At 44.5% G+C, this 27,354-nt stretch overlaps 1 protein-coding gene across 1 annotated transcript in view; it reads right to left on the reverse strand.

Annotated features, from left to right (window-relative positions):
- The window catches only part of LOC146822078 (dihydropyrimidinase-related protein 1-like), a 234,961-nt gene that overhangs the window by 21,889 nt on the left and 185,718 nt on the right, over positions 1-27,354 (reverse strand). Inside the window, exons 12-14 of the mRNA XM_085613175.1 lie at positions 12,968-13,138; positions 5,085-5,264; positions 4,189-4,354 (exon numbers count right to left, since the gene is read on the reverse strand). Of these exons, the coding sequence (XP_085469301.1) occupies positions 4,189-4,354; positions 5,085-5,264; positions 12,968-13,138 (517 nt within the window). The remainder of the gene's footprint in view (positions 1-4,188; positions 4,355-5,084; positions 5,265-12,967; positions 13,139-27,354) is intronic.

Below are 27,354 nucleotides of genomic sequence, written 5' to 3' on the forward strand. Positions count from 1 at the left end.
ATGGGATCTGATCGGTATATCCAGGGTTGGAGACCTTTTGGTTAAGGGTAGGGTAAAGTCATTCGAGGAGCTGCAGAAGGAATATGAGCTAGGGAGCATGGAGTTCTTCCGATACGCTCAAGTGTGTCACGCCTTGCGGTCAGTCCTTGTAGAGGGGGAGAAGGTGCCTGAGTCCTCTCCGTTAGAGGACCGGATCCTGGATGGCCATATGCCAGAGAGTACGATCTCTCTCATTTATAAGAAACTAATTAATGTTCGGGCAGATCTTCTTCTAGGGTTGCGCGATCAATGGACTAGGGATGGCCTCGAATTAGATGATGAGGATTGGCAGTATGCAGTTTCTTCTCCCAAAGAGGTCGCGATCCCTGCGCGCCTGCGGCTGGTGCAGCTTAAAATACTCCATAGAGTTTACGTGACAGGGCCTAGGCTGGTCCATATGGGTTTCTCTGAGGAGGGCTTATGTAAGAGAGGCTGTGGTATGGTGGGCACCTTCCTACATATTATTTGGGAATGCGGTGCGATCATGGAGTTCTGGAAGCGAATACACGATGTGATGGGGGAGGTGACGGGCATCGTCATGCAGCCGGAGGCGCGGTGTTGTCTCCTTAATGTTTGGGGTCCTACTGACCACGACGCGGCACAGACTCAGTGGGTGACCCTAGGGAACATGGTAGCTAAGCGCGACATCGCTCGCCTGTGGGGCTCTACTAGGCCTCCTACATTGACAGCGTGGATGGAAAACATGGATTGGAGCATGTTTAGGGAGAAGACAGTGTATTGTGCTCGAGGGCGCCCCCGAAAATGGCACACTGTATGGGGGCGATGGAACCAGTACAGAGGGGGCATATGCCTGCCCCCAGACCCGGACCCGCCTGAGGAGCAGCTCTCCCCTTAGCATTCTTTCCGGCTTTGTATTCTTTGCTGATATGTGTTTGTCTTCTTGAGTCTCTGCCTTCCCCTCCTTTCCCTTACTATAGACCTGTGTCTGATGGACGAAATGGGGCTCGCTCCTCCTGGTGGGAACCCTTTTTGTGCTTTAAGTACTTATCGCCTTGCTTGTGTTTAGGTTTGGGTTTGTGTTTATTTAAAACAGAACCTTTTGATTCTCCTATCAGTGAAATGTGGACGCTCGCTTGTGTTGCGCTTCTAAAGCTGCCGTACCTCCGGGTTGTCGGCTGAATAGCTGTGTCCCTGACTTAAAAGAATAAAGGTTTTAAAAAAAAAAAAAAAAAAAAGAAGGGGAGGCAGGTTCATTGTCCTTGCAAGCTTAGAAATTCACTTCCTCCCTACATCTCAGAATTCGATAATCACCCCTTTTTTAGGAAATGTCTGAAAACATGGATAGATTTTTCTCAGTTATTGCAACTTCTATGTCTTCCAATTTCTTTGTAGATATGTATGGTCTTTTTAGTGCCTTGACGCCTCTGGGTATTTACGCGCTTTATACATTTTATTTCATTTCATTCATAAACCTTCCCTTTTAATATATAAGTCACCACTAAAGTGGGCCATAAACACCCACAGGGTAGGGTGCTTTGAAACGTAGGACATGTTTTTATGTTTCACATGTCCTGGCAATGACAAACTCCTACATTACTTTGTCACAACTGTCAGGACTACTTCTCCTATAGGATAACGTTGGATTACTGTATTACATTTAATAAGCTCTAACGTTTGATAGGGAACAGGTAGAAATATCATGTTTGGTTTCAAATGAATTGTAATTTAAAATTCTCTTTAATGATAAGGTCGGATTTTAAGTCATAATTCTGAAAAGGACACTTTTATAAAGTTAAAACAACAATTGATGGACAGAATGCAGAACAATGTCATACATTCACCCCAGTACAGAGATCTGGGCCTTTGTTGTAACGCTTTTCGCCCTAAGTGGGATGGGTATGCCCAGACGTGGGTCCCGTGCTCACTACGCCACTGGAGTCAAGCTATCCTGGCTGATGACGGCTGATAGCCAGAAACCGGTCCTAGGATGCTTGATTCCGGTCCAGGGAAGACATGGCTTGGCAGTTCGGGCTGGACTGTTCCCATGAGGCACAGGGTCAAGACTGATTTGCATATGGCCATGTCTGAACTGGGGTGGCGTAGTGGGCAAAAAAACTATGGATTTAACCCAGATCTCTTGACTGGGGGAGAATGTCTGCATTGTCAGCATTCCGTCCATCATTTGTTTGTTGTAACGCTTTTTGCCCTAAGTGGGATGGGTATGCCCAGACGTGGGTCCCGTGCTCACTACGCCACTGGAGTCAAGCTATCCTGGCTGATGACGGCTGATAGCCAGAAACCGGTCCTAGGATGCTTGATTCCGGTCCAGGGAAGACATGGCTTGGCAGTTCGGGCTGGACTGTTCCCATGAGGCACAGGGTCAAGACTGATTTGCATATGGCCATGTCTGAACTGGGGTGGCGTAGTGGGCAAAAAAACGATGGATTTAACCCAGATCTCTTGACTGGGGGAGAATGTCTGCATTGTCAGCATTCCGTCCATCATTTGTTTGTTGTAACACTTTTATAAAGTTGGCATTTTCTTGTCCTAACCATTTGGTGCTTGCAGCCTGTGTCCTGGGTCACATGACTGTGAATAGCTTGCCAGTTGGCCTATGTTTATTTTTCCTAGACAAAGGGGGGATGAGCGTTGGGCAGAGTTGTCTCTGCCCCACTTACATTTCAAAGGACTGCCTTCAGCATTCTCACAAAGGAATTTGACACCAGTCTTTTTTCACCGTAGACTACTTGGAGCCTGGGCAGGAGAATGAAGGAACTTTCCAGAACCAGATGTAGGGTAGTCTAGAAGATTCCCCCACTTCAAAGGCTGGCACCAGGTATAAATATTGGCCCCTTAGACCAAGACGTCAGTACACTCTTGAACCTGTGAAAGACTCCAGAAGGACTGCCTTGTGCCTCATAGATCTGCCCTGTTGCTAATAGAGGACTGCCCTGCTTCTAGAGGTCTGCCTGGACCCCCATATGACTATCCTACTGCTGAAGGCCGACCTTGCTGAAGGAAAACTGTATCATCCCTTTTTTCCCAGGAAGGCCTGCGTGACTATAAGGGTCAGTTGGCTGACCTCCTGTCCTGAGCTACAGGGGCACAACAAGCTCCTGCGGTGATCACGCAAGCAAAGCTCTAGCAAACACTTTCCACGACACCCAAAGGAATCTTCGCACTACAGGCCTGCTATTTGCTATACAGCAACGACCATCTGTGGCGCTTGCTCTGCTCCTCTCGGCCTCCTTCACAATGAACTGAACTCTTCGCGCCAGACTTTGAGAAGGTACCTTTTTTAGCTGGACTAACCTGGTCCCTGTACCCAAATCTGTGTTCCATCGCAGTCGGCATAGAACTTGTGACTTTCCCCTGGTCTAGCATGGCCAGATGACCGTGAGTGGCCCTTTGTGCTTTTAGGCGCTATGCTCAGCTAAAACGTTGAACTTGCATATTTCTGGTTCTACTGATTGGATTTATTGTTATTTTGGTCTCATTTTATTAATTAAAATGTACTTTATATTTCTAAATTGGTGCAGGATTTTTCTTCTGTTGTGTTTTCACTTTATTAATGTTTGTGTGCTGCTTACACACTAATGCAGTGCATCTAAGTTAAGTATGACTCATTGTTAGCCAAGCTACCTGAGGGTTAAGCATAGGTTTAATTAATTGACTTTTGTGGTTCATTATGAAAAGGATGGGGATTGTTGCTTGAGTAGGGGTTTGACCGCCCTCAATCAATAACCCAATTTCTTACAGGGGATATCTTTTTTATTCCAGGTTTTTGCAACATGTTTGAGAGCTCTGGGCATGCATATCTAAATCGCACTGTGGTGGCTATGCCTCCTCCAAATCTGTTTATTAACAACTCCAATTTGTATTCTGTCCAGAAATATGTGATACTTGCTACCTGGTTGATATGCAGAGTGCAGTTCCACTATTTACATTGTGTAAGGGCCTTGATGAGTGAATGAGATGCTGAGAAATTGTCTACAAGTTGATTTTTGCGAGGTCACCCACCTTAGTGCGTACAGTGACTGAGGGTAGGCATGAACCGCAATCTTGTATTGTTTTTCAGCAAGGAATCTCTCTTAAGAATGCTTCAACTAGAGAACACTCTGGTATTTAGCACAATGAGTTTCAAGCAGTGACTTACTATGTTTATTTACAATATTACAATGTTTTTACCTGTAAAACTGATGTTGGAATGATGAAGGTTCCTGATGGGTGCAGCCTGGGATTTCACAGGGGATGTTTTGGTTGAAGGGGCAGGAGTTGCAAACTTTGGAGTAGCTTCTAGCTCATATACTGGCCCGTCATACATTCCTCTGGAGACTCCCTGTAATTCACACACCTGGGAAACACAATTAAAAAAGGAGAACTATGTATTATTCCGTAAATTACAATAAACTGAACTTTGATGCCTCTCATGTCATAGAACATACGTACAACTCTAGACTAGCTTGAGCTCTGGGTACAGACTATTTTCAGGGCAGGAGAGGCTGTCTAGCATTCTACCCCAGAAAGAGACCTCGAAGTAGAGAGCCGTTGGAGGTTAGATAGGAAACTTGTGGCACTCTTCTTTGAATGTTGAAACCCCAGACACTCACTATCCAGTTCTGGCTCAGAAAGGTCCAGGAGTGGCTACATGATCCAGGAATGGAAGCAGAAGATAAGGCCGGGGCTGGAGGTGAAGATAGTGGACTCTAAGGCATGAAAGCAGCACAGAAAAGGCATCCTAGCAGATACCATGCATCACTCTGGCCCTTACAAACACTGGCCTGAGGATATTGGACAGGTTGGTTTTGCTTCTTTACCTGCTGGACATTAGGATACTGGCCTGGGAGTGGTGGTTTAGCTAAGAGGAGAATGCAGTGCATTAACTATTGTCTTCAGCATGTATCCTAGATGGTTCCCCTCTGCTTCCCTGCTTACTAGAGTAGAACAATTATTCACAGGGCCAGCACATGCAGGTCACAGGGCTTATTTGCATGAGGCACTTCTATATGCAAATGCAATACAGCCTGCCCCGCAGATACATGATATATTATCACAGCCTTTTTCTTCCGGACATGGGGTCTTACCTGGTTACGTGTTTTGATGCGTTGGTAAATGTATTCTGAGAAAGGCTTCCGAGGGATGAAGCGCCCCATACCCTGGTTCACGTGGAGGTTTCCGTCTTCAAACACAATCTTTCCTTGACTGATTACGACCAACGGCGCCCCACGGCACTCCATTCCCTCAAAGATGTTATATTCCACAGCCTGCAGACACACAGCAGAGTTCATTATTAATTTAAGAGTACTACAGAGAAGAAAGGAGGCAATCTTGCTGATTTCCAAACAGGAGACCCTGCAGATCAGACTGATGGTTTTACAGTGCCATAGACCTTTGTACCAGGCAACCAGGAAAACATGCAGTCTCATATTAAAATGAAGTTCTAATATCTGCCCTCTTAGAATACCATGCCTTCTCACTGAAATGTATGTTAGTCTGGGTTGTATGCCCAATATTGAGAACTACAGCTGTACTGCTCCACTCTCTGTTTCTAGAGCATCCCCATACTAAGGGGAATAGATCAGCAATATTACTAATGATATACTTTTTTATAGAGCATTAACAGTTGTGCACATAAGAAGTCAAGCTCAACTGATACTTCTTTGGTTGCAAACTCATAATCTGGAACAACCTACGTGCACAGGCACCACCTGGTTTCATCATCTGTCACCCACTTCAGAAAAGGCTTTACAAATGTGCCGTTCTAGAGATGACTTGAGAGTAAGACTTGATTTACATTTCTTCTATTTGATCTTACTATTTTCTCCCTCTCAGCCATGATGTGCTGATGGGCCCCTCAGGACCTCCAATCTACACAATAAGGGAAACGTCTACTCACACATAGCTTCTCAGATCCCCTCAATTTGAACCATTGGCCGGCAGTCAAACACAATACCTTTACCCCATTGCAAGGATGCACTTATTTGGAATCATGGCCTTACTGCCTGACTCTCTACATAGGGACATTTTGCTCTCATAATTGTACTGTGAATTCCCTTTTGTTCTTCTTTATCTTCTACGATTACACGCTGCTCACTAGCCCACAAGCTGCCTCTCGACTGGAGCCTTGACCCCTAAATTGCACTGTCTGCTGTCATTATCAGTGCAGGAATCACCTGGTCACCATAGTCTCTGAGTTCTTGATTTATTCATGTTTATATTAGCTGTAATACATCTGTAGACATTCTTAATATGAAGCCTAGATGTGCTAAGGATTCACTGTGCCTATATTTTCTGCTAATGACTTGGTGCAACAAAAATACATACATATTTGAAAGCATCTATGTCAACTGGACCGAAAAGTCTATTCATTTTAAAGACATTCTCACCAATGTACAGTTCTGCTGATAAAAGAAGCAGCCTAGCTATCATCCGCTGACCTCCTTTGCAGAATCATCCCTCTAAGTAATCCCATTACCAATCCTCGGAAATGAGTCTCACTGCTTCACGGCTTCACCTTGGGATAAATTTGGGGTCGACTACAGTTAATTATTTTATTTATATACGATTGTCACTGCTGAGCGTAGTGGAACTATATTTTGATTGGAAGTTACAAACATATATTCCATCCCGATCCTAAGCGCTATCTTTGTGAGGGCGAGCTAGCACTTGGCAGCCAGTTTTCTATCAGTCACCATTCTCTGCATGTTGAGTTTTTGGGCGGAAAAGGAAAATGTCATGTTTCCTAATGTTAATAACTACTAAGGTACCTGTTGTAATCTTAAGTTGGTATGTCACAGGACATGTGTCTTGTTACTTTAAGTATGGAGTTTTTGTACCATCCTAATGTTGCTATGCTTAATGACATAACTGTGTTCTGGAGCGTTACCACTGTAAGCTGATCTGTGTGTGGGATTGCCAACGCTTCTCTGTGCTTCCAATAAAGTACTCTTCTTATTTACCTATGGTGTGGAAGACATTACTTTACAACAAATGGCGACGAGGATGGGAGTTACCATGGCACACTGTTTGTTTGGATTTTATTGGTCCATTTTCTAATATGAACTGCAATTTGAAGTTTGGGATAGTCATGGTAGATGTCCTGTTACTTTAAGTATGGAGTTTTTGTACCATTCTAATGTTGCTATGCTTAATGACATAACTGTGTTCTGGAGCGTTACCACTGTAAGCTGATCTGTGTGTGGGATTGCCAACGCTTCTCTGTGCTTCCCATAAAGTACTCTTCTTATTTACCTATGGTGTGGAAGACATTACTTTACAACAAATGGCGACGAGGATGGGAGTTACCATGGCACACTGTTTGTTTGGATTTTATTGGTCCATTTTCTAATATGAACTGCAATTTGAAGTTTGGGATAGTCATGGTAGATGTCCTGTTACTTTAAGTATGGAGTTTTTGTACCATTCTAATGTTGCTATGCTTAATGACATAACTGTGTTCTGGAGCGTTACCACTGTAAGCTGATCTGTGTGTGGGATTGCCAACGCTTCTCTGTGCTTCCAATAAAGTACTCTTCTTATTTACCTATGGTGTGGAGGACATTACTTTACAACAGTACCTCACAAAGAGGATCTGGTAGAATGTGCATTTGGTGATGTGGCATAGGTGTATTTAATATATTTTTAGTGTATATATTAGTCTCAAGAGATATTAAGCCACACATAAACAGGGGCACACACCACACTTCCTAAATAGGGAGACAGGGCTGATGAAACATGTCTATGTTTCTATATTTATTGGCACAAATGCAAGTTAAATAACTGTGTCTAAGAGCATCTTTGTACATATTGAAAGAACCCTCCCCTCTCGCCACCTTATCCCCAAGGCAAGTCTATCAAATGTTAGGAGCACATGCTTTGGGGAGTATTATCAATGCAGAACCTGAATATGGTCAAATCTAGCTCTACTTTAGTGGCAATAGAATTCGTAACATACGGACTCTGATAATCTTACGAAGGGCTGCTATATTCTCCTCTCCTAGAACAATATTTGTTTAAAACTTGAGAAATTCATTGTGTTAATAATTTATTTTATAACTCAGTGCTCGTAGGGATGTATATTAAAGGGAGGAAGCCGTGGTTAGGAAAAGTGGTTAGGAAAAGCTAGTTTCACAAAGACACAGGAACACATCAGATTAGAACAGTTGGTTCCTCATCTAGTTCTAGTAAGAGGGTTTTTCATTGAAGAAAACACGTGATAATCCATAAAACATTGGGCTGTTGGTATGGTACCATTTCAAATGTATTTCCAAACCTCAAAACATACTTCAGTTAGGCAAATCTTAAATTTTGTGAGAATTAGGAAAGTGTGAATTTTTCCTTATTTGATTTAGCCAGAATTTTCCCTTGTCTTCCGTTATGGGCTTTATAATTGTCGAAGTAATACCTTGAACAAAATGTCATGCTAGTAGATGTACATTTCAGTGGCAATAAGACAAGGTCCAATAAATGTAGCTGTCAAGAATATGAAGTGGTTGTAAAGAAATAATTGCCTCTCCCATGAATGGAACAGGGTACCCCCTCTACTTACCGCCGTTTTGCCATGTGAAACTTCTCATAATACCTCAAGTAAAATACAAATGAATTTGCACACCCTATTCAGTCCTAGTCTGCGTGCCTAGAACTGCCAGGACACGATGCTGTGTTTCCTAGCAACACGCCGGCATACATAGAGTGCATCATTGAATAAGAAATGGCAGATCCATCTGGTTTGTGCACGCCTGACTGGCAAGTCATAGCAGGAGTGAATGCCAAGGCCACTGCCAGAGATTCGTGCAGCTTTCCATCATGCATTAATTAAGCCTTGAAATAACATGCTTTCAATCAGCACATTAATGGAAAATGTGATTTTATGCAGAGACCATCAGGTTTAACACTCCATAGGTTGATAGTTCACTTTATTCGATATTAATCAATTGTTTATATTAGGGTACATTATAGTAAAATGTTTGTCACCATATGTTTAATCATTAAAAATTAAATGCCCCAACTAATCTGAATTTGTGCAGGCTCCTATCACTTTTCACATAGTTCCTGGAAAGGCCGGCTCTGGTGGCTCAGTGGACTAATGCATCCACTGTAGGGGCCTGTGTTTGACCTCATGGTCACAGGTTCAAATCCAAGCGAGTCCACTCAGCCTTTCATCCATCAGGGGCCGATAAAATGAGTACCATTAAGTTGGCAACAATAAACATCTGTTATTCAGCACCAAGATGCCCTGTCTAGGGTGAACGTGCGCTTTACAAATACACGTTATGTTAAAGTGGAGAACGCTTTTTTATGTTAAAGAGATCAAAGCTTTCCCAGGCTCTCAATGTGTAACAATAGAAGACCATTAGTAGTGGCGCATTTTTTCACTGGGTATGGATAGGCAGAGCCCCCACCCACCCTAACACATGCAGAGGGAGCCAACTACACTGCCCTCAAGCAGACCAGAGCATCTTCCGTTAGCAGGCCCACTGCTTGCTTTGAGCAGGTGGCAAGTATAACTGAAACAACCAGAAAAGGACCCAGAAATCCCAGTCTGCCTGGCTAATTCCCATTCAATGGACAAATCTCTTTGTTGTCCAGTTTCAGTGTGGAAATAGTGTCTGGAACTGGGGATTCTGGACACCTGGTACTCTGCACCAAAATTCAGCAAACTCATAACGAGGGACTAATAAAGAGGCACAGGCAATAGGCGAAGAATTTTGATAAAGTTATAAATTTATAAAAATGTATTCGTTTCTTCGTTCACCCTAATCTAACCAGCTACATCTGCTGCTTACTCCAAAGCAACTCTACCTCCTAAAACCTTCTTTTATCTCTACCAGTGAGGCCCCACCCCTTTGACATTAAAACATATTGCTTGGCGCTCTACCTGGAACATCCCCGTTCTCACTGATCGTGCCCTATTCGCTAACCTGCAACTGTCACCCAAGTCCTGCTCCTTTTCATCACTTCCCTGGTGTCTGCAGAGACCTGAAGCAAATTGTGTAAATTAGTTGCATGCACTCTGACCTGCCAGGGTGAAATCACTTGGTTAAACAATATGTACCCACGTCCTATACCCTCTTTCGTACAAGTTAGTCTGATATTTTCAGTCTGCCTAAGTTCTCTGAGGAGAAAAATACAACAGGCATCTGTATATATGTGAAATGTGTATAGTATGGATCTAGCCAAAAGCAGTGGAGTGCTGTGCACGTCAAAGGCAAGCATACCATCAATAGGTGATCTTAAAATCTATGTATATAGAAAAATATTCCTTCCTAAAGATTAACATAGACAGAGATGTCCAAAATTTATGTCCTCCATACAAATAGCAGTCCACTCCCATGGCCTCTTTCCTGCAAGTTTGTATGATCTTTTCAGGATTTGTAGGTATCCTCTCTCTGAGTAGAAAGTTGCAACATGAAATGTATGTCTGAGTATGGTATGTGTATAGCACGAACATAGCAACAAAGAAACAGTGCTGTACACACTCAAAGGTAGGCATACAGTCAATAAGAAAGTGGGACAAGAATTGATTTGCACATACAAATTTAATAACTCTAGGCTTAACCCTTTGAAAGTTGTAAATGATTAACAACTGGTTGATGTATGAAAGCGTCAGCGATGACATTACAAATGCATACAGTCAATACTCTTATAGCATCCATTGGCGTTCTCAGTGTCCTTGCTGGTACTGAGGATGTTGATGGAAATAGCTGCAGTCACTGGAACTACCCAGCAGAAAGGCTCTTCAGTTAACACCACATGCATCCCCAAAAGGGGACCAAGGTTTTATAAGCAGCTGCACTGAGGACCACTCCGGTGGAATGTGCTTGTTATGTTGGTAATGAGTAGCCAAGGATATGGAGCTAATTGGTTGTTTCTGCAATGGAGGATACGTCTAGTGCGCCGTTTAAATGTATGGATGGGTTTAGCGTGGAAACTATGAAGTCTTGTAGCTTTCTTGTGAAAATGCACTGGATGTACATGAGCAATGAAACTTTTATTTTAAAGGGTTCTTTTAAAAGCATCCAACAAAAATGTATTTGTGAAGGAGACTAGGAAATCAGTTTTGCTCAGGGGTGATTTTTCCCCCTCTCTCTTAAGGATGAGTGGAATAAGGGTCTTGATACTGCTTTGTGAACTACCACCACTAGATGACCAAATGAAACTACGCCTGGTCCTTCCGTGAGTGCGAACCTTCCTCCCATCTTTTATAGCTAGAGGAGTCGTGATTCAGGCAGATAGGAATATCCTTACGAACAAAGGTTTCTTCCTCAGCACTCTTGTTTTGGATCATTGATGAGAAAATCAGGTGTATTTCATCTTTGGAGGGCTGCAGTTGGAAACTCACATTTATTCACTACACCGTCTCTATTGAACTTTAGAGTAAACATGGGGATAGCAGTTCCCATATGGAAGCGTTCACCATAACGAGTATAGAGGAGGCTTGAAGCAAATGCAGTGTCACAGAGAAGTGATCATTTTGGGCCACATGGGATGCACTTCCGATCTGCAAGCCACCGATGTAAAGAGGGAGGAGTCACTACTTTCTGCCAGGGTAATCTGACAGCAGGATCTTTGTTGCTTCTCCTTCAAATTGAGGGGTGCTCAGTTCATGACAAACAAGTTTGTAATCGCCAAAGTTCAAATTGAGCCGAAGGTCTTGGTTCCAGCTCTGCTAGGCTACAGCGTATCACGGCCTCTTCTCCTTTCCGACTATTCTCCTAAACGGTTTCTGCCAGAAATTAATTTTGATTTGCAAATTGTTGTTGGGTAGTTTTTTCTTTGTTGAAGTAGTTCTTCTTTCTGCAATATTCGTATTCTGATAATAATGTATGATGATGCACACAAACATGGCCTGGGTGAGTAAACCCAGATACATCACACATGCCGAAATATAATCTTGCTAGTAGCCCGACAGGCAGATCATGAGAATTGTAAAAAGTATAATTTGCAAATTGTTGTGTCAAATAACACAGTACTATAATAAAAATAAGTTAAGAAAAAAAAAAAATGTTGATCTGTCATTTCCAATGTAGTTTATTCTGTGTTCACACTGAGAGGCTAGGTGTCAAGATGACTGCTAGACATTTCCCAGTCTGAGATGGAGATTTGAGCTTTAACTTTGCTTAGGTATACAAACAATTGTGATCTACCCCACTGTACACTAAAGGAGCTCTTAATTCTGGTTACACCATGGGGTACCCTACAAGGCAGAATTTGACGGCTCGGATGGAAAGACGAAGGACAGTCTAAATGCAAGCGAAATCCATGACTGAAGCAGACCTTCAGAAAGCAGAGATTGTGGAAAATACCAAAAAATAAGTGAATCAGAGGCTGCAAAGTAGTGAAGGTAAAGAAAATAGTAGGAGGAACAGGTGAGTGGAGGGCTAGAGATGGACTAGAGGGAGTAGTTGGCTGTAAAGGATTGAGGAAAACATGGTGGGAAAATGTTTGCTAGAGATGTTATTTAAAAATTCAACAATAAATACCAACTGCGTCATGAAGGCATCATCTCCAAAAATTGCATAATTTCACTGCTAATGTAATTACCATGTTACAGAACAACCGGGCACCTCACCAATGAAGATAGATGAGCCGAGAGAGCAAAGGATAAATGTAATTCATTATAGTTAGCAGTCCCCTTGCTGAAGGACGCCACAATCACAGGAGCTGAGAATGTTGTGTATGAAGAAATGTTTTTTGGGAACTGCTGGGTAACTACCAACAAAACGGCCTAAATTGTCTTGAAAGCTGGAAACCAAACATATTTATTAGCCTAAGAAAGGGGTCATCCTTGCAAGACCATGATCCTCCTTTAGGTTTTTCTGAAAAGCAAGCAGTACGTTGATAACTTTTAATACTGTAAGAAGACGACATCGCATTTCATTTGCTTTCATGGTAAATGTATTTTTCACATATTTGGATGGACAGCAATGCATAAAATGTTTTGAACAAACGGAGAATCAATTCCTACCGATTTGTGGCTTTTGGCTGAAATGCTCTTAATCCTGTCTGGATCCCAAATGACCACATCTGCATCAGAGCCAACTGCAATCCGCCCCTTCCTCGGGTACATGTTAAAGATTTTGGCTGCGTTGCTGCTGGTGACAGCAACAAACTGGTTCTCATCCATTTTACCTGTGGCCTAAAGCAAAACAAAGACATGTGTCATTAACTTATTTTTGTTTTGAAATGTTTGCAAATCTTCTTTTGACAAAGACATCACAGGGATCTCTAAGAATAAAGAATGCAAGCAGTGCATCCTGATTCCATAAAAGTACACTGTATAATATTTTAAAAAGCAATGCCTTCACTAAGCACTGAGTTAGCCACAGGCTGGACAAACAAAGACAACAAAGAGCCAATCACATCTCAAACTCTTCAATGTTATGGTGATGAATAAAAACTCAGCCTAGAGTTTCGCCCGATGGCTATTAGAGAACAGGGCAGGTGTATGATGTGTAAATGAGAATGGTTAAGGGTATCTTTTCTGCCAGTTTAAAAAAGCGTTCAAATCAAATGTAAAATAAAGCAGTCTGGTGAAGCTGAATCAGTTTGTTTCCTATAAGGTTATCCTTTTGTGTGCAGTGTAATTAGTTGAAAACTTCCTTTTTAAATTTTTTTGCATTTATGTTAAACAGAATATAAAAATTAAACAGATAATCCAAAAAGGATTACAGAGCATGACACCTTCCAAAGTGACATTCTCGATATTGTGGCAGTGAGCATTTAAGGAGGACAAACCTTTCAACATTCGAAGATCCTCCCTCCAGCCAGGATCATCATCCGAGTGCCCAAGCAAAGAGCCACTGAGAGCCACCCCACGTGTCCAGCAGCGCATCATCTTTTTAGGCCCCGTGCCTCACTTTAGGCCAACCCTTTCTCTAGCAAACTTCCTAGGGCAGCCACGAGCCACGTATATCAGCTCCTCAGCTCTCAGGCACCAATCCATATTGAATTCATATAATTCCAGAGTTGGTATGGATGTACCTTCCCAATGCATAACAATATCATGCCTTGCCAACATTATTGTGACATTACAAAAATGGAGCGCTTATTTATTAAGCGTTAGGCCTCCTCATATAATTACGGCTACCAATTGAGGGGTAAGTACCATGTCTAATCCTGATAACTGAGGATAGCTTTTGCTTAATACTGTGCTGTGTCAATACCCCTTGGACCAGGGAGGACAAAAGTGCGCTGCAGAGTCCCACTCCGATTACAGCACCACAGACAGACATTGCTATCAATTCTCTTCATGCAAAATAGTGTAGTCCTAGTTTAATAGGCCTGGTGCAACACTTCCAGCTGGGTCAGGCAGAATCCCACCCTAATAGCCACCTCCGTGGGATACGTACACGCTTTGTTTGTCCCAAGCATCATTTTCCAGTATCCCAAGATTTTAAAACGTTCAACCTTGTCTTGAGAAGCGTAAGCACCCTTACTCAAAGTCATGTTCCTTTGTAATGGCTAGATAGTCCTAACAGCCTGATTTATCTGGTCAGGATCAGAATTCAAGAACAGGCTATAGTCTCGGACAAGGACCAGGCAAAACTCTTTCAGGTCCCTCTTCCAAGGCTCCATCCCAGAAAATGTTATGTTCTGTTGTCTCATCTAGTTATACTTAGGCAGCACTCATCCTACCTCTTTAGCTATATTGGTCACTTCTGTCATTTGTATGAATCCACAGGAAGGTGTGACTGTGGCAGCTGAGCCAAGCTGATCAGGCTTGTGGCTACCACTGCCCTGCCCTGGCCCTTAAAATGGATGTCCTGAGTTATGTTTGGGGATTCACTCTAGATATCCTGCGGTCTTTGGTCTCAAATCAGAGAGGTCACTCTTCCAACTGTTAGAACTGTCATTGATCTTCCTTGCTTTTACCACCATCTATTCTGCACACGAGGACGAGGATCAGGCGGTAAACATACGTCTAGATGACAGGGTTTTAAAGGCATACTTGTAAAGCCGTAGGGTAACTTACTCCAGACCTCTGCCAGGTACGTCATTACAGGAGGATGATGGTGCACCTGATTTTCAACAATTCGCCTCTGGGATGTGGATAACCCCTTAGCAGGTGGATTTAGGGGAGCCTTATCTTCAGGCAGTTTAGGACCCTTTATGTGGCACTCCTTACATACACCTGTTAGCAAACCCGGACAATAATCTTCTCTTCTGCTCCTGCTTCCTTGGTGAGAGGATTTGGGGATGAATGTGGTACCATAATCCATTTATCAGAATATCATGTAGCTTAAATTGTTGTGTATAAATCAATGGAGGGAGAAAGAAGGGGTATGACCCACTCAGCTTCTTTATCTTCAACGTTTAAATATCAAATGGAGAGTGGATCACAGGTCCTGAAAGAACCAGGGTTAATAGCTACAGTACAGAGTACTGTTAAGAAACCCTCAATCACGTGTTGATTCACAGGTGGAATTCTAGCGGTATGTTCGATTATCCGCTACTTAACAGCGTGACAGCATCATCATCGGGTTAATGAATGCTTCCTCCACCCGGAGGTAATTCCTCTGGTTTTTTCAGTTGTGATCAGAGAACCGTGTTGGGTGTTTTAGTGAAGTGCTAAACAGTGAGTGAAAAAATAGGGAAAAGTTAAAAGACTTGAAAGAGCCAGTTTATAATTTTAATAAGACTGGATTCAAATACGTTTAAAAGAATTTTTCGTGCACAGGACAGACTATTTAGGGTCTAGTGCACTAACAATATGTGTCCAAAAAATAGGTCGACATGTTTCAGCCTTTTGTCATGCCCCGAGGGGTCATATAGGCTTTCATCAGGACCCTAGTATATGTGTTGAAGACTCTCTATTTGTAGGGAATCCTCCTCGTGAAAAGAGGTGAATACAGTTGTTTCACCAAAATGTCTGTGTTCAATTTGAACAGATATCTTAAATGTTCATTCGGAGGGTTACATCAAATAGGGTAGACTGTGCCCGCTCTTTGTGGCGGCAATACGTGACTTGTTCTGTCACTGCTTCTCTTCTCCTGGTCTGTGAAGGAGAATTGTTGTTACATAAATTTGGTCTCTAAAATATCACACCAGTGGAGTTAATAGCAGAAACTCTACACCCAATGGAACAATATTTTTGGTATTGAAGTATAGGAGGCATTATGTATGTCAGATGATTTTATTTATATGATAGCCTAATATACATGTGGCCTGCTCTCTCACTGCTTTTCCTCCCTTTCCTTGGATACCAAGGGCCCTGGCTCAGCACAGGCGTGAAGGGTCTTGGATAGTGTGGTGGTTCTTGATTGGTGGAAGATAATTTCATTACTGCATTGTTTTCTTTTCACCTCAGCTTTAGAATGACTGTTTCTCCTGGTCTGTGCCCCTTCAGTCTTCAAAGCTCTTAACCTTAGTGTCCCTTGAACTATGTAGGGGAGCATAAAGATTTAGAGGATAGCTGTTAAGGTATCTGACTGATTCACACCACTGAAGTCCTATGATCATCATTAAGCTTCCTTCAAGTGCCCATGCTGTACTGTTTACATTGGCCTCTGCAACTGTAAGGTGACCAGGCCCTGCAGCTTTCACTAGTGTGTTTTGATTTGGATCTGATGCTTCCAGGCTTAAGTTCTAGTTGGGCAGCTACTAATGCTATAGAAGTCTATGAGTAAGGGAGACATCATATGGGGTTAATTCAGAGAAGATTATTATTTTCTTGCTTACCCATCCAGTTTGCCTCTGCTAGGTTTGTGTATTGCATGTCTGGCTTTTGGGTGACAGGGGCTGGAGAGGGGCAGTGGCCCCAGAGAGCCTGATGAGTCAGGGCTGGGCTGAATAGACCTGGGCTGCATTTAGAGTAGGGGGAGGAGATTTATTTTCACCTGAATGGGCCTGGTCTGCCTTCAACAATGATGTCTCTACCTCCTGTCAGGAAGCTGCACCAGTGAGGACAGAACTGGTTGTGGCTGGGTACAGACAATCTCTGCCTTCAAAGAACAAAAGATTATTGTGTATAAAAAGAGGGGCGCAGACCCCAGACTTTTCGATTACTTCTGGGACTCAAGAGGAACCTTTGCCAAGGAGAAGAGCTGGAGATGCTGAGGAGGAATACTGCCCCTGTGCTGTTTGCTGTCTTGCGTTGGCCTGCAGTGGATACTTGCTGCCAAAGAAAGGAGAAAAGGACGTTGCTGTTTGCTTTGTCACCTGCTTGAGGAAAAGATCTCCAAGGGCTTGAAATTGAGCTTGCCTCCTGTTCTGATGTCCCAGGGACACAAAGACTTCATTTCTTCTGTCTCTCTGCATCTGGAACTGCTGTTTCAGCTGCAACAGAAGGAAATTGCAACATTGACACCGGCAATTGATGCCGTGAGGTCCACGACACACCGTCCCTACTCGCACCGCAGCCCCGACTTCACCGACGCCGGTGCTTCATCAACGTGGACCCGATACTCGACGTGGGTGACTCATGAATCCATTGACACTGCACCGTCGCAAGGAACCGAAGCCTCGCCGCCACAGTGACGTCACTTCCCTGACACAGTAAGTAACTGACGTCTCACCTCCCCTGCACCGCAGTAAGGAACCAAGGCTTCACCTCTCCTGGGATTGCAAGGAACCAACACCGCCCGGTGCTAACGAAGCATCACGTCCCCGACGCCGTTCATCGTCTTTGCTTTCATCAATTCCAAGGTACTGTTCTTTGGGGGTCTGCTTGAATCCGAACCTGACGCCACGCACTTCGCAGTCGGCGCTGTTCTTTGGGATCTGTTACAACGTCGTAATAACTCCAGGTGGAGTGATTTGTTGCTACAAACTTTAATTGAGTGAATAACCTATTTTTGAGGATATCTTGATAACTGTATTGTGAATTTTTGTTGCTTGGTCTTGTTTTGGTTTGGATAAAGATTATTTATTTTTCTAAACTGGTGTGGTGTCCATTTGTAGTGTTTTCACTGTATTACTATATGTGTTCACAAATGCTTTACACACTGCCTCTGAGATAAGCCTATCTGCTTGTGCCAACCTACCAAGGGGGTGAGCAGGGGTTATTTCAGAAATGTATCGCCCTTACCTTGACTAGAAGCACAGGACAAAGGTTCCTATCTGCCAATTAGAGACCCATCATTTCTAACAGAAATACATTGTAATAAAACATTAGACTTTGCCAACTGGTTTGTCAACCAGCCAGGGTAATGGAGGGATTTACTCCACTGCCTTGGTGAAGACTAGCAACTACATATAGAGATCTCGGCCAGGTAGATTGAGATCTTTATGCCTCTAGCAGAGCTGTCAGTGTGGCAGCCCTGTTGAAAGATTACAGAGCATCTGACATTTGGCCGCTCAGGAATGTTTTTGGTTCCTCAAATACAAACTCACAAAAAAGGAGTTTTTAAAATTTTTTTAAATATCATGGACACGCTAGGAGTTTTCTTCCAGCATATGCAAGTTGTTATTTTCCCTTTCCTGTTTGGGAACTAGAGGTATCCCCTTGCTGTCCTGCACAGGGAAATAGTAAATTTGAACATCTGCCCTAAATCCGGCAGATGGTGTGAGGTGCTGTTACCAACAGCCCAATATCCACAAGTAAAAACATGGTGGCTCACCCAATTCTAGAGCAGGTGGGTCTTTGGTTTGAAGGACAGGGTGCTCCGCCACATTTATTTTGGAGTATTCTGTCCACAAAATTCAGGTTTGCTAGTATACACAGTTTGAAAATGATCTCAGTGTATGTGGAGATAGGCCCCTGCCAGAAACTGTAAATCTTTTAAAAGAGCTGGCTAAAAGAGCATTGATACTTTTTCCCAGTGTCACTCAAACTGCCTTTTCCCTGAGTGTTGTAAAAACAACAATTGATGGACAGAATGCAGAACAATGTCATACATTCACCCCAGTACAGAGATCTGGGCCTAAATCCATCGTTTTTTTGCTCACCATGCCATTCCAGTTTGAACCCAGCCATATGTAAATCAGTCTTGACCCTGTGCCTCATGGGAACAGTCCAGCCCGAACTGCCAAGCCAGGTCCTCCCTGGACTGGAAACAAGCATCCTAGGACCGGTTTCGGGGTTTCACCCCTCTTCAGCCAGGATAGCTTGATTCCAGTGGCATGGAGAGCACGGGACTCACGTCTGAGCATACCCGTCCCACTCTGGGTGACAAATGCAAAAACAACAATTGATGGACAGAATGCAGAACAATGTCATACATTCACCCCAGTACAGAGATCTGGGCCTAAATCCATCGTTTTTTTGCTCACCATGCCATTCCAGTTTGACTGATTTGCATATGGCCATGTCTGAACTGGGGTGGCGTAGTGGGCAAAAGAATGATGGATTTAACCCAGATCTCTTGACTGGGGGAGAATGTCTGCATTGTCAGCATTCCGTCCATCATTTGTTTGTTGTAACGCTTTTCGCCCTAAGTGGGATGGGTATTCCCAGACGTGGGACCCGTGCTCACTACGCCACTGGAGTCAAGCTATCCTGGCTGATGACGGCTGATAGCCAGAAACCGGTCCTAGGATGCTTGATTCCGATCCAGGGAAGACATGGCTTGGCAGTTCGGGCTGGACTGTTCCCATGAGGCACAGGGTCAAGACTGATTTGCATATGGCCATGTCTGAACTGGGGTGGCGTAGTGGGCAAAAGAACGATGGATTTAACCCAGATCTCTTGACTGGGGGAGAATGTCTGCATTGTCAGCATTCCGTCCATCATTTGTTTGTTGTAACGCTTTTCGCCCTAAGTGGGATGGGTATTCCCAGACGTGGGACCCGTGCTCACTACGCCACTGGAGTCAAGCTATCCTGGCTGATGACGGCTGATAGCCAGAAACCGGTCCTAGGATGCTTGATTCCGGTCCAGGGAAGACATGGCTTGGCAGTTCGGGCTGGACTGTTCCCATGAGGCACAGGGTCAAGACTGATTTGCATATGGCCATGTCTGAACTGGGGTGGCGTAGTGGGCAAAAGAACGATGGATTTAACCCAGATCTCTTGACTGGGGGAGAATGTCTGCATTGTCAGCATTCCGTCCATCATTTGTTTGTTGTAACGCTTTTTGCCCTAAGTGGGATGGGTATTCCCAGACGTGGGACCCGTGCTCACTACGCCACTGGAGTCAAGCTATCCTGGCTGATGACGGCTGATAGCCAGAAACCGGTCCTAGGATGCTTGATTCCGGTCCAGGGAAGACATGGCTTGGCAGTTCGGGCTGGACTGTTCCCATGAGGCACAGGGTCAAGACTGATTTGCATATGGCCATGTCTGAACTGGGGTGGCGTAGTGGGCAAAAGAACGATGGATTTAACCCAGATCTCTTGACTGGGGGAGAATGTCTGCATTGTCAGCATTCCGTCCATCATTTGTTTGTTGTAACGCTTTTCGCCCTAAGTGGGATGGGTATTCCCAGACGTGGGACCCGTGCTCACTACGCCACTGGAGTCAAGCTATCCTGGCTGATGACGGCTGATAGCCAGAAACCGGTCCTAGGATGCTTGATTCCGGTCCAGGGAAGACATGGCTTGGCAGTTCGGGCTGGACTGTTCCCATGAGGCACAGGGTCAAGACTGATTTGCATATGGCCATGTCTGAACTGGGGTGGCGTAGTGGGCAAAAGAACGATGGATTTAACCCAGATCTCTTGACTGGGGGAGAATGTCTGCATTGTCAGCATTCCATCCATCATTTGTTTGTTGTAACGCTTTTCGCCCTAAGTGGGATGGGTATTCCCAGACGTGGGACCCGTGCTCACTACGCCACTGGAGTCAAGCTATCCTGGCTGATGACGGCTGATAGCCAGAAACCGGTCCTAGGATGCTTGATTCCGGTCCAGGGAAGACATGGCTTGGCAGTTCGGGCTGGACTGTTCCCATGAGGCACAGGGTCAAGACTGATTTGCATATGGCCATGTCTGAACTGGGGTGGCGTAGTGGGCAAAAGAACGATGGATTTAACCCAGATCTCTTGACTGGGGGAGAATGTCTGCATTGTCAGCATTCCGTCCATCATTTGTTTGTTGTAACGCTTTTTGCCCTAAGTGGGATGGGTATTCCCAGACGTGGGACCCGTGCTCACTACGCCACTGGAGTCAAGCTATCCTGGCTGATGACGGCTGATAGCCAGAAACCGGTCCTAGGATGCTTGATTCCGGTCCAGGGAAGACATGGCTTGGCAGTTCGGGCTGGACTGTTCCCATGAGGCACAGGGTCAAGACTGATTTGCATATGGCCATGTCTGAACTGGGGTGGCGTAGTGGGCAAAAGAACGATGGATTTAACCCAGATCTCTTGACTGGGGGAGAATGTCTGCATTGTCAGCATTCCGTCCATCATTTGTTTGTTGTAACGCTTTTCGCCCTAAGTGGGATGGGTATTCCCAGACGTGGGACCCGTGCTCACTACGCCACTGGAGTCAAGCTATCCTGGCTGATGACGGCTGATAGCCAGAAACCGGTCCTAGGATGCTTGATTCCGGTCCAGGGAAGACATGGCTTGGCAGTTCGGGCTGGACTGTTCCCATGAGGCACAGGGTCAAGACTGATTTGCATATGGCCATGTCTGAACTGGGGTGGCGTAGTGGGCAAAAGAACGATGGATTTAACCCAGATCTCTTGACTGGGGGAGAATGTCTGCATTGTCAGCATTCCGTCCATCATTTGTTTGTTGTAACGCTTTTCGCCCTAAGTGGGATGGGTATTCCCAGACGTGGGACCCGTGCTCACTACGCCACTGGAGTCAAGCTATCCTGGCTGATGACGGCTGATAGCCAGAAACCGGTCCTAGGATGCTTGATTCCGGTCCAGGGAAGACATGGGTTGACAGTTCGGGCTGGACTGTTCCCATGAGGCACAGGGTCAAGACTGATTTGCATATGGCCATGTCTGAACTGGGGTGGCGTAGTGGGCAAAAGAACGATGGATTTAACCCAGATCTCTTGACTGGGGGAGAATGTCTGCATTGTCAGCATTCCGTCCATCATTTGTTTGTTGTAACGCTTTTCGCCCTAAGTGGGATGGGTATTCCCAGACGTGGGACCCGTGCTCACTACGCCACTGGAGTCAAGCTATCCTGGCTGATGACGGCTGATAGCCAGAAACCGGTCCTAGGATGCTTGATTCCGGTCCAGGGAAGACATGGCTTGGCAGTTCGGGCTGGACTGTTCCCATGAGGCACAGGGTCAAGACTGATTTGCATATGGCCATGTCTGAACTGGGGTGGCGTAGTGGGCAAAAGAACGATGGATTTAACCAAGATCTCTTGACTGGGGGAGAATGTCTGCATTGTCAGCATTCCGTCCATCATTTGTTTGTTGTAACGTTTTCCCTGAGTGTGCCATTAAATGACACACAAAGGGCCCTGCAGAAAATTGTGTGATAAAAGTGGATTAAGAGTCTGCATTACGAAAACACACAAAATAGAATTGGTAGTTCCTGTACCAAAGTTGAATTTTGTAATAGGATCAGCTCAGTATGAGACTTTTCCTGGAAGTTCTGAGGCACTCATTGGTTATTGGCCGGTATCATATCTGGGTAACAAGGTATCCCACTCAGTAGTATCTCACTCCATTCGGATCACTAAGTTACTCCCTTTGGGCACTTAACCCACCAGGAGTTTGAACTCAAGTAGCTAAAGGCTTACTCTAACAGGTGGTAGGAATTAGAAATTTAGATATAACAAAACACAGTCTATAATACATAATAAACCCAATATCCAGCTGGGGCTATAACCATCATACAGTAAGAAAAACAGAAGGTTGTAGCATCTGCTTGGGCTCAGATACAAGCATGAATGTTATAGTCTGCATTTTCACTTGCTCTTGGCCCTTCCTCATCATTGTATTTGGATGTAGGGAGGTTGTCCCATTTCTCCACTCTGACCAAATGTATTACTTAACTCAGTGAGAATCACCTCTGCCACCTTCTTCCTGTACTGCTGACTGTCATCTAGCAACATGAGTTGAGATGCACCTCATAGAACGGTGTGAAAGGGTAGTAACAACCGTCACTTGGGTTATGGGTAACTTATGGTGTATCTTGTTTGAAAAGTGCTAGGCTCTCTCATGGTTACTCTAATTAAAAGGAGGTTGACAGGTTGTCACTGAGGAAAAATATAGGAAAGGTGGTAGGTCAGGCCAGGGTAGCACAGCTTTTCCAAGCCATTTAGAAGGCTTCTGTCATGCCAGCATGCTCCTCCCAGATCAGGATATACCAGTGTTTCTTATGGACAGGATACTCTTGGTCGTTAACTCAAGAAGACTTGAAGAAAAAACTTTATTCTCAGGAAACATCCCTGTTTTATGCTACTTTGTGAAGTCTAACTCTGGGGTAAAGTGGAACAACACTTCACCTTTCGTAGACATTAACCTCTTGAAGGGTTTATCCCCATTTCGAACCTAAACTTAGTCCAAATAAATAAGCCCTAAGATACTTCAAAGCCCAGAATTTGGCAAAGCACACCTTCTCAATCACATGTGATTTCTGCGACTGACAATGGCGACTGGATATGCCCTACCCTTGAGTGGGAACAGCTACAATCCGCTTGTCTGAGTCCCAATGTGTGCTCCCCCTTCTAGAGATGCCACTGGCATTGTCTTTATGAAAGACAAATATTTTATTACATAGAAAAAGAAAATACTACACACCACAATGATGCTTGAATACCCACCTTGCAGGTGTATATCTCTAATGCTTTATAGTGGGACACTCCCTCTCTAGCGCTCTACCCATTCCTTCCTCCCTTTGTCAGAGTATCATGGTTCTCAGGGTTAATGTGGTGTAGTCTCTAGTATGTGTCAGCGCTCTCACCCCACTTCCCTCAGCATCCCGTATCAAAGACTCTAGAACATTTCAGTCTATCACCCATCTGATGTGGTGCTTCCCGGGATCTACATTGAGCCGTCCCATGGCGACAGGTTCATGCAACCTGTGTTAATCTCACTGGAGGCGAGCAGCTGCCAGCCACGCTGTGAGTCTCAGAGAGGCCAATGTAGGAGCAAGTGTCTCTGCTCTAGGCCTGCTTTTGGGCTATGATGAATGCTTGGCAACAAGCCATTAAGGCTTTGGCAGATCTGGTCCTGCCACTCCATGGGGTTCTTTGGTCAGTTGCGCTGGAGCCCAGGTAGAGGCAGTTGGCAGTCCTCTTCCCCAGGTGCAGGGCTCTGGCAACACACTTCTTGGTGACATCCTAATTCACAGAGGCAGTAACACAATCAGGCGCTGAGGTCTTCAGCATCATGGTTGACAGGTAGTATCTTCAGTTAGTTGTGCCACGAGGCAACAGACTCTAATCTTTGGAGTACGGCTCGTTCTCTGGCACATGTGGGGCAGTGCCAAGCTCTTTACTCAAAGGGGTACCTTGGGTGGGCACCTATGGATTGCATTCTTTACTTCTTCAGGGCAGTCAGGATGACACCGCATGAACAGGCAGTGCTGCGGTCACACAGTTCACCAGCTCATAGAGGGTACCACTGGCAGTTGCCTATCCCTGCTTCTATCAGGCCAGCCAATCGGGCACACAAGCTCCAGTGCCTTGGTGGTGACAATGGGGATAGTACATGGAGACTACATGGAACACTTCACCTGTGCCTCAGTTCCTCCAATGAAGCTTGGCAGATCAATCTTGACTGTTTCGATAACTCAAATTGCAGGTCTTTGTTGGATAGGACCCCTGCAGAAGGTTCAATTGCTAGAGCCCCTTCCAACGGTTCACTTCCTGCAGGAATGGCGCTTTCCTTCCCTCTCGCTAAGGAAAGGATTCTTGGGTCCCAGGACAAGTCAGCAGTTCTTTCTTCAAACAGGACTTCAGGTGATTTCCTCTTACCTTTAGGGAACTGGCTGTCTAACAGATTCCAGCACTTAGTTATGCAGTGATCTTCTTACTATTCAGTGGAGTACTCCCTTCTCGGCTGAAAAGAACGTGGAACTGAAACCACAAGTGGGTCAGCCCTTCCACTTTTATACTGAGTTTCATTTAATCATTTCATTTAATCATTTCATTTCATTTAAACTTTATTTCGGCACTGAGCCATAAAAGTCAACAGAGATAAGTATAACATACATATATACAAATCATCATATTAATGGGAGATAATTACATTACATTGGCGATAAAATTTGTTTTGTAAGTAACCCATAAGTACACAATACCGCATATAAAAACATAAATAACAATATATAAGTTAATTAAAAACCAGAAACAATTGATTGCATGGGCTGGAGAGACAATAAGATATAAGTGAAGCACAGAAAGTGGGGAAAGGGGGAGAGCAGAGCATAAGTCCAAATATATTTACAGCTTGTAACTAGATCTTTTCCGAATAAAATACACGCTGTATAAAAATCTACTTATTCCAAACACCACTAACTGTGAGGTGTTTGACTTGAGTATACGCTCTGCCTCTTTATAAGATCTAACCCCCACATAATTACAAACAGGTTTGATCCAACAAACCCTTGGTTTTTTGTATTTCGGGCAGAAAAAGAGTAAATGGGCAGCGTCTTCTTTGGCCCCTAGAGCGCAAAGGTTACACAAGTCAGGGCCTTTTACCTTCCCCCAACAGGATGTATATGCATTAATCTGTAAAACACCATACCTAAACTGTAAGTATAATGATTTTGCTAATGGTAGACAGATCTCATCCATAAATTGCTCTAAACTAGGAGTATCTTTGAAAAGCAAAAATTCCATGGTCAATTTGCCAGACGATGAGCTATACAATAGTTCACCGTTGACGTACGACCAAAAGGTATCCTTTACAAGCTTCCTAGAAGACAATGTCATGTTCTGTGGAGCATCCCATAGGTGTGCAAGCCCTAATCTTTCATACCACTTTGAAACATACTTTACCCATGGTGTATTCAAATAGCCATCAATCTGAGATAGTTCGACAAAACCACTTTTATAGACACTCAGTTCCGGGGTTACCCATAGTCTGACCCAATACAACAACGGTCTTAAAATTACTTGGTAATCTATTTTTTTGAGATTAATATCTAAAAATACAGGAACCAAAGGGGTTCTAGTTGGTATCTTTAGTAGGCTACGCACAAAGTAATTTTCCATTTTTCCAAAAGTATTATTACAATAGTAGCCCCAAACCTCAGCACCATAAAGTGCAGCCGATTGTGCCTTAGCTTTGTATACTTCAAGAGCCGGGGATATAGCCTTGGAGTAGCTAGCTCCGTGAACTTTTAGAATAGGCATTGAATTTTGTTTGAGGGATATGGAACTTTTGTCCATCTGTCCTTTCCAAGACAAGTTACTGTCCAGTAAAATCCCCAAATAGGTAAAACTCCCAACCTGTTCCAGTTTTTTATTTTCAAGGAACAGATTACTCCTAAGGGATTTTTTGGGGTTTATGGACATATACTTGGTTTTGCTAGGGTTTATTTCTAACCCCTTCCCCTCACAATATTTTTGGAATGTATCAACCAAGTTTTGTAAGCCTCTCGGTCAGGGCTTAATTTGTGCCGGTGCTTGCCGGTGCTTAGCACCGGCACTTAATTATCAGGGCCGGGTCTACGCTGCTGCTGCGCACGCCCACATTGATGTTTTATTGTTTTTCTAAAAATATACCTTTATTGTACTCGGTGCAGCCACAGGCCCGCGGCGTCTTTTTCACAGTATCCCGCCGAGCGGGTGAGTCATAGTGTCATCACCGGCGTCAGCATCACGGAGTTTAGTGTTGCTACTCGAGTCGAGTGTCGCGACTCACACTTCTTAATCATGTAGCAACCCTGCTGCCCCTGCCCAGGCCAAGTCCAAGAGAGTATTCAATGATAATTACATCTAATATTATACATGTCATCATCATCATGGCGGACGCGGGCCCTTCTTACGCAGACACAGTGTTGTTGACTGTTTGCCACTTTCCAGTGGGTGGGCGGGCCCCGGAAGTTCGGAACACACACTGATTTATCTGGGTGGGCGTTGGGGCCGGGCCGGAGGTTCTGATATCGCGCGCACAGATTATTTTCACTCTTTTTTTTGCATCAAATAACGCGAACTCGACCCAAAGGTATTGGAGCGCTGTACATAAGCACCCTATTTACATTACATATTCAGGCACAGGAAGATTAAGTGATTTGCCCAGAATCACAGGATGTGGACGCGACCTCGAGACTCGATTTGAACCCTGGTTTCCTGTTCCAAAGTTGGCAGCGCAGCCAACGGAGCCACCAGTTGCCCTGCCCCAGCATAACCACCGTGGCAGATCCCCATGAGTCATCGACGACATTAAGTCAGCCCAGCGGCCCCGGCCCGACCAACGACGATGACGAAGGGCAGAGCTGGCTGGGCTGTGTGCAGTGCAGGCATCGATCAACTGTCTGGCACCCAGTAGTACTGTCTACAGGACGGTCTGGCACTGCAGACTGCGGTCTGGTAGCAAGCAGGCAGCACC

The sequence above is a fragment of the Triturus cristatus genome, chromosome 6 (assembly GCF_964204655.1).
Source record: "Triturus cristatus chromosome 6, aTriCri1.1, whole genome shotgun sequence".
Taxonomy (NCBI): Eukaryota; Metazoa; Chordata; class Amphibia; order Caudata; family Salamandridae; genus Triturus; species Triturus cristatus.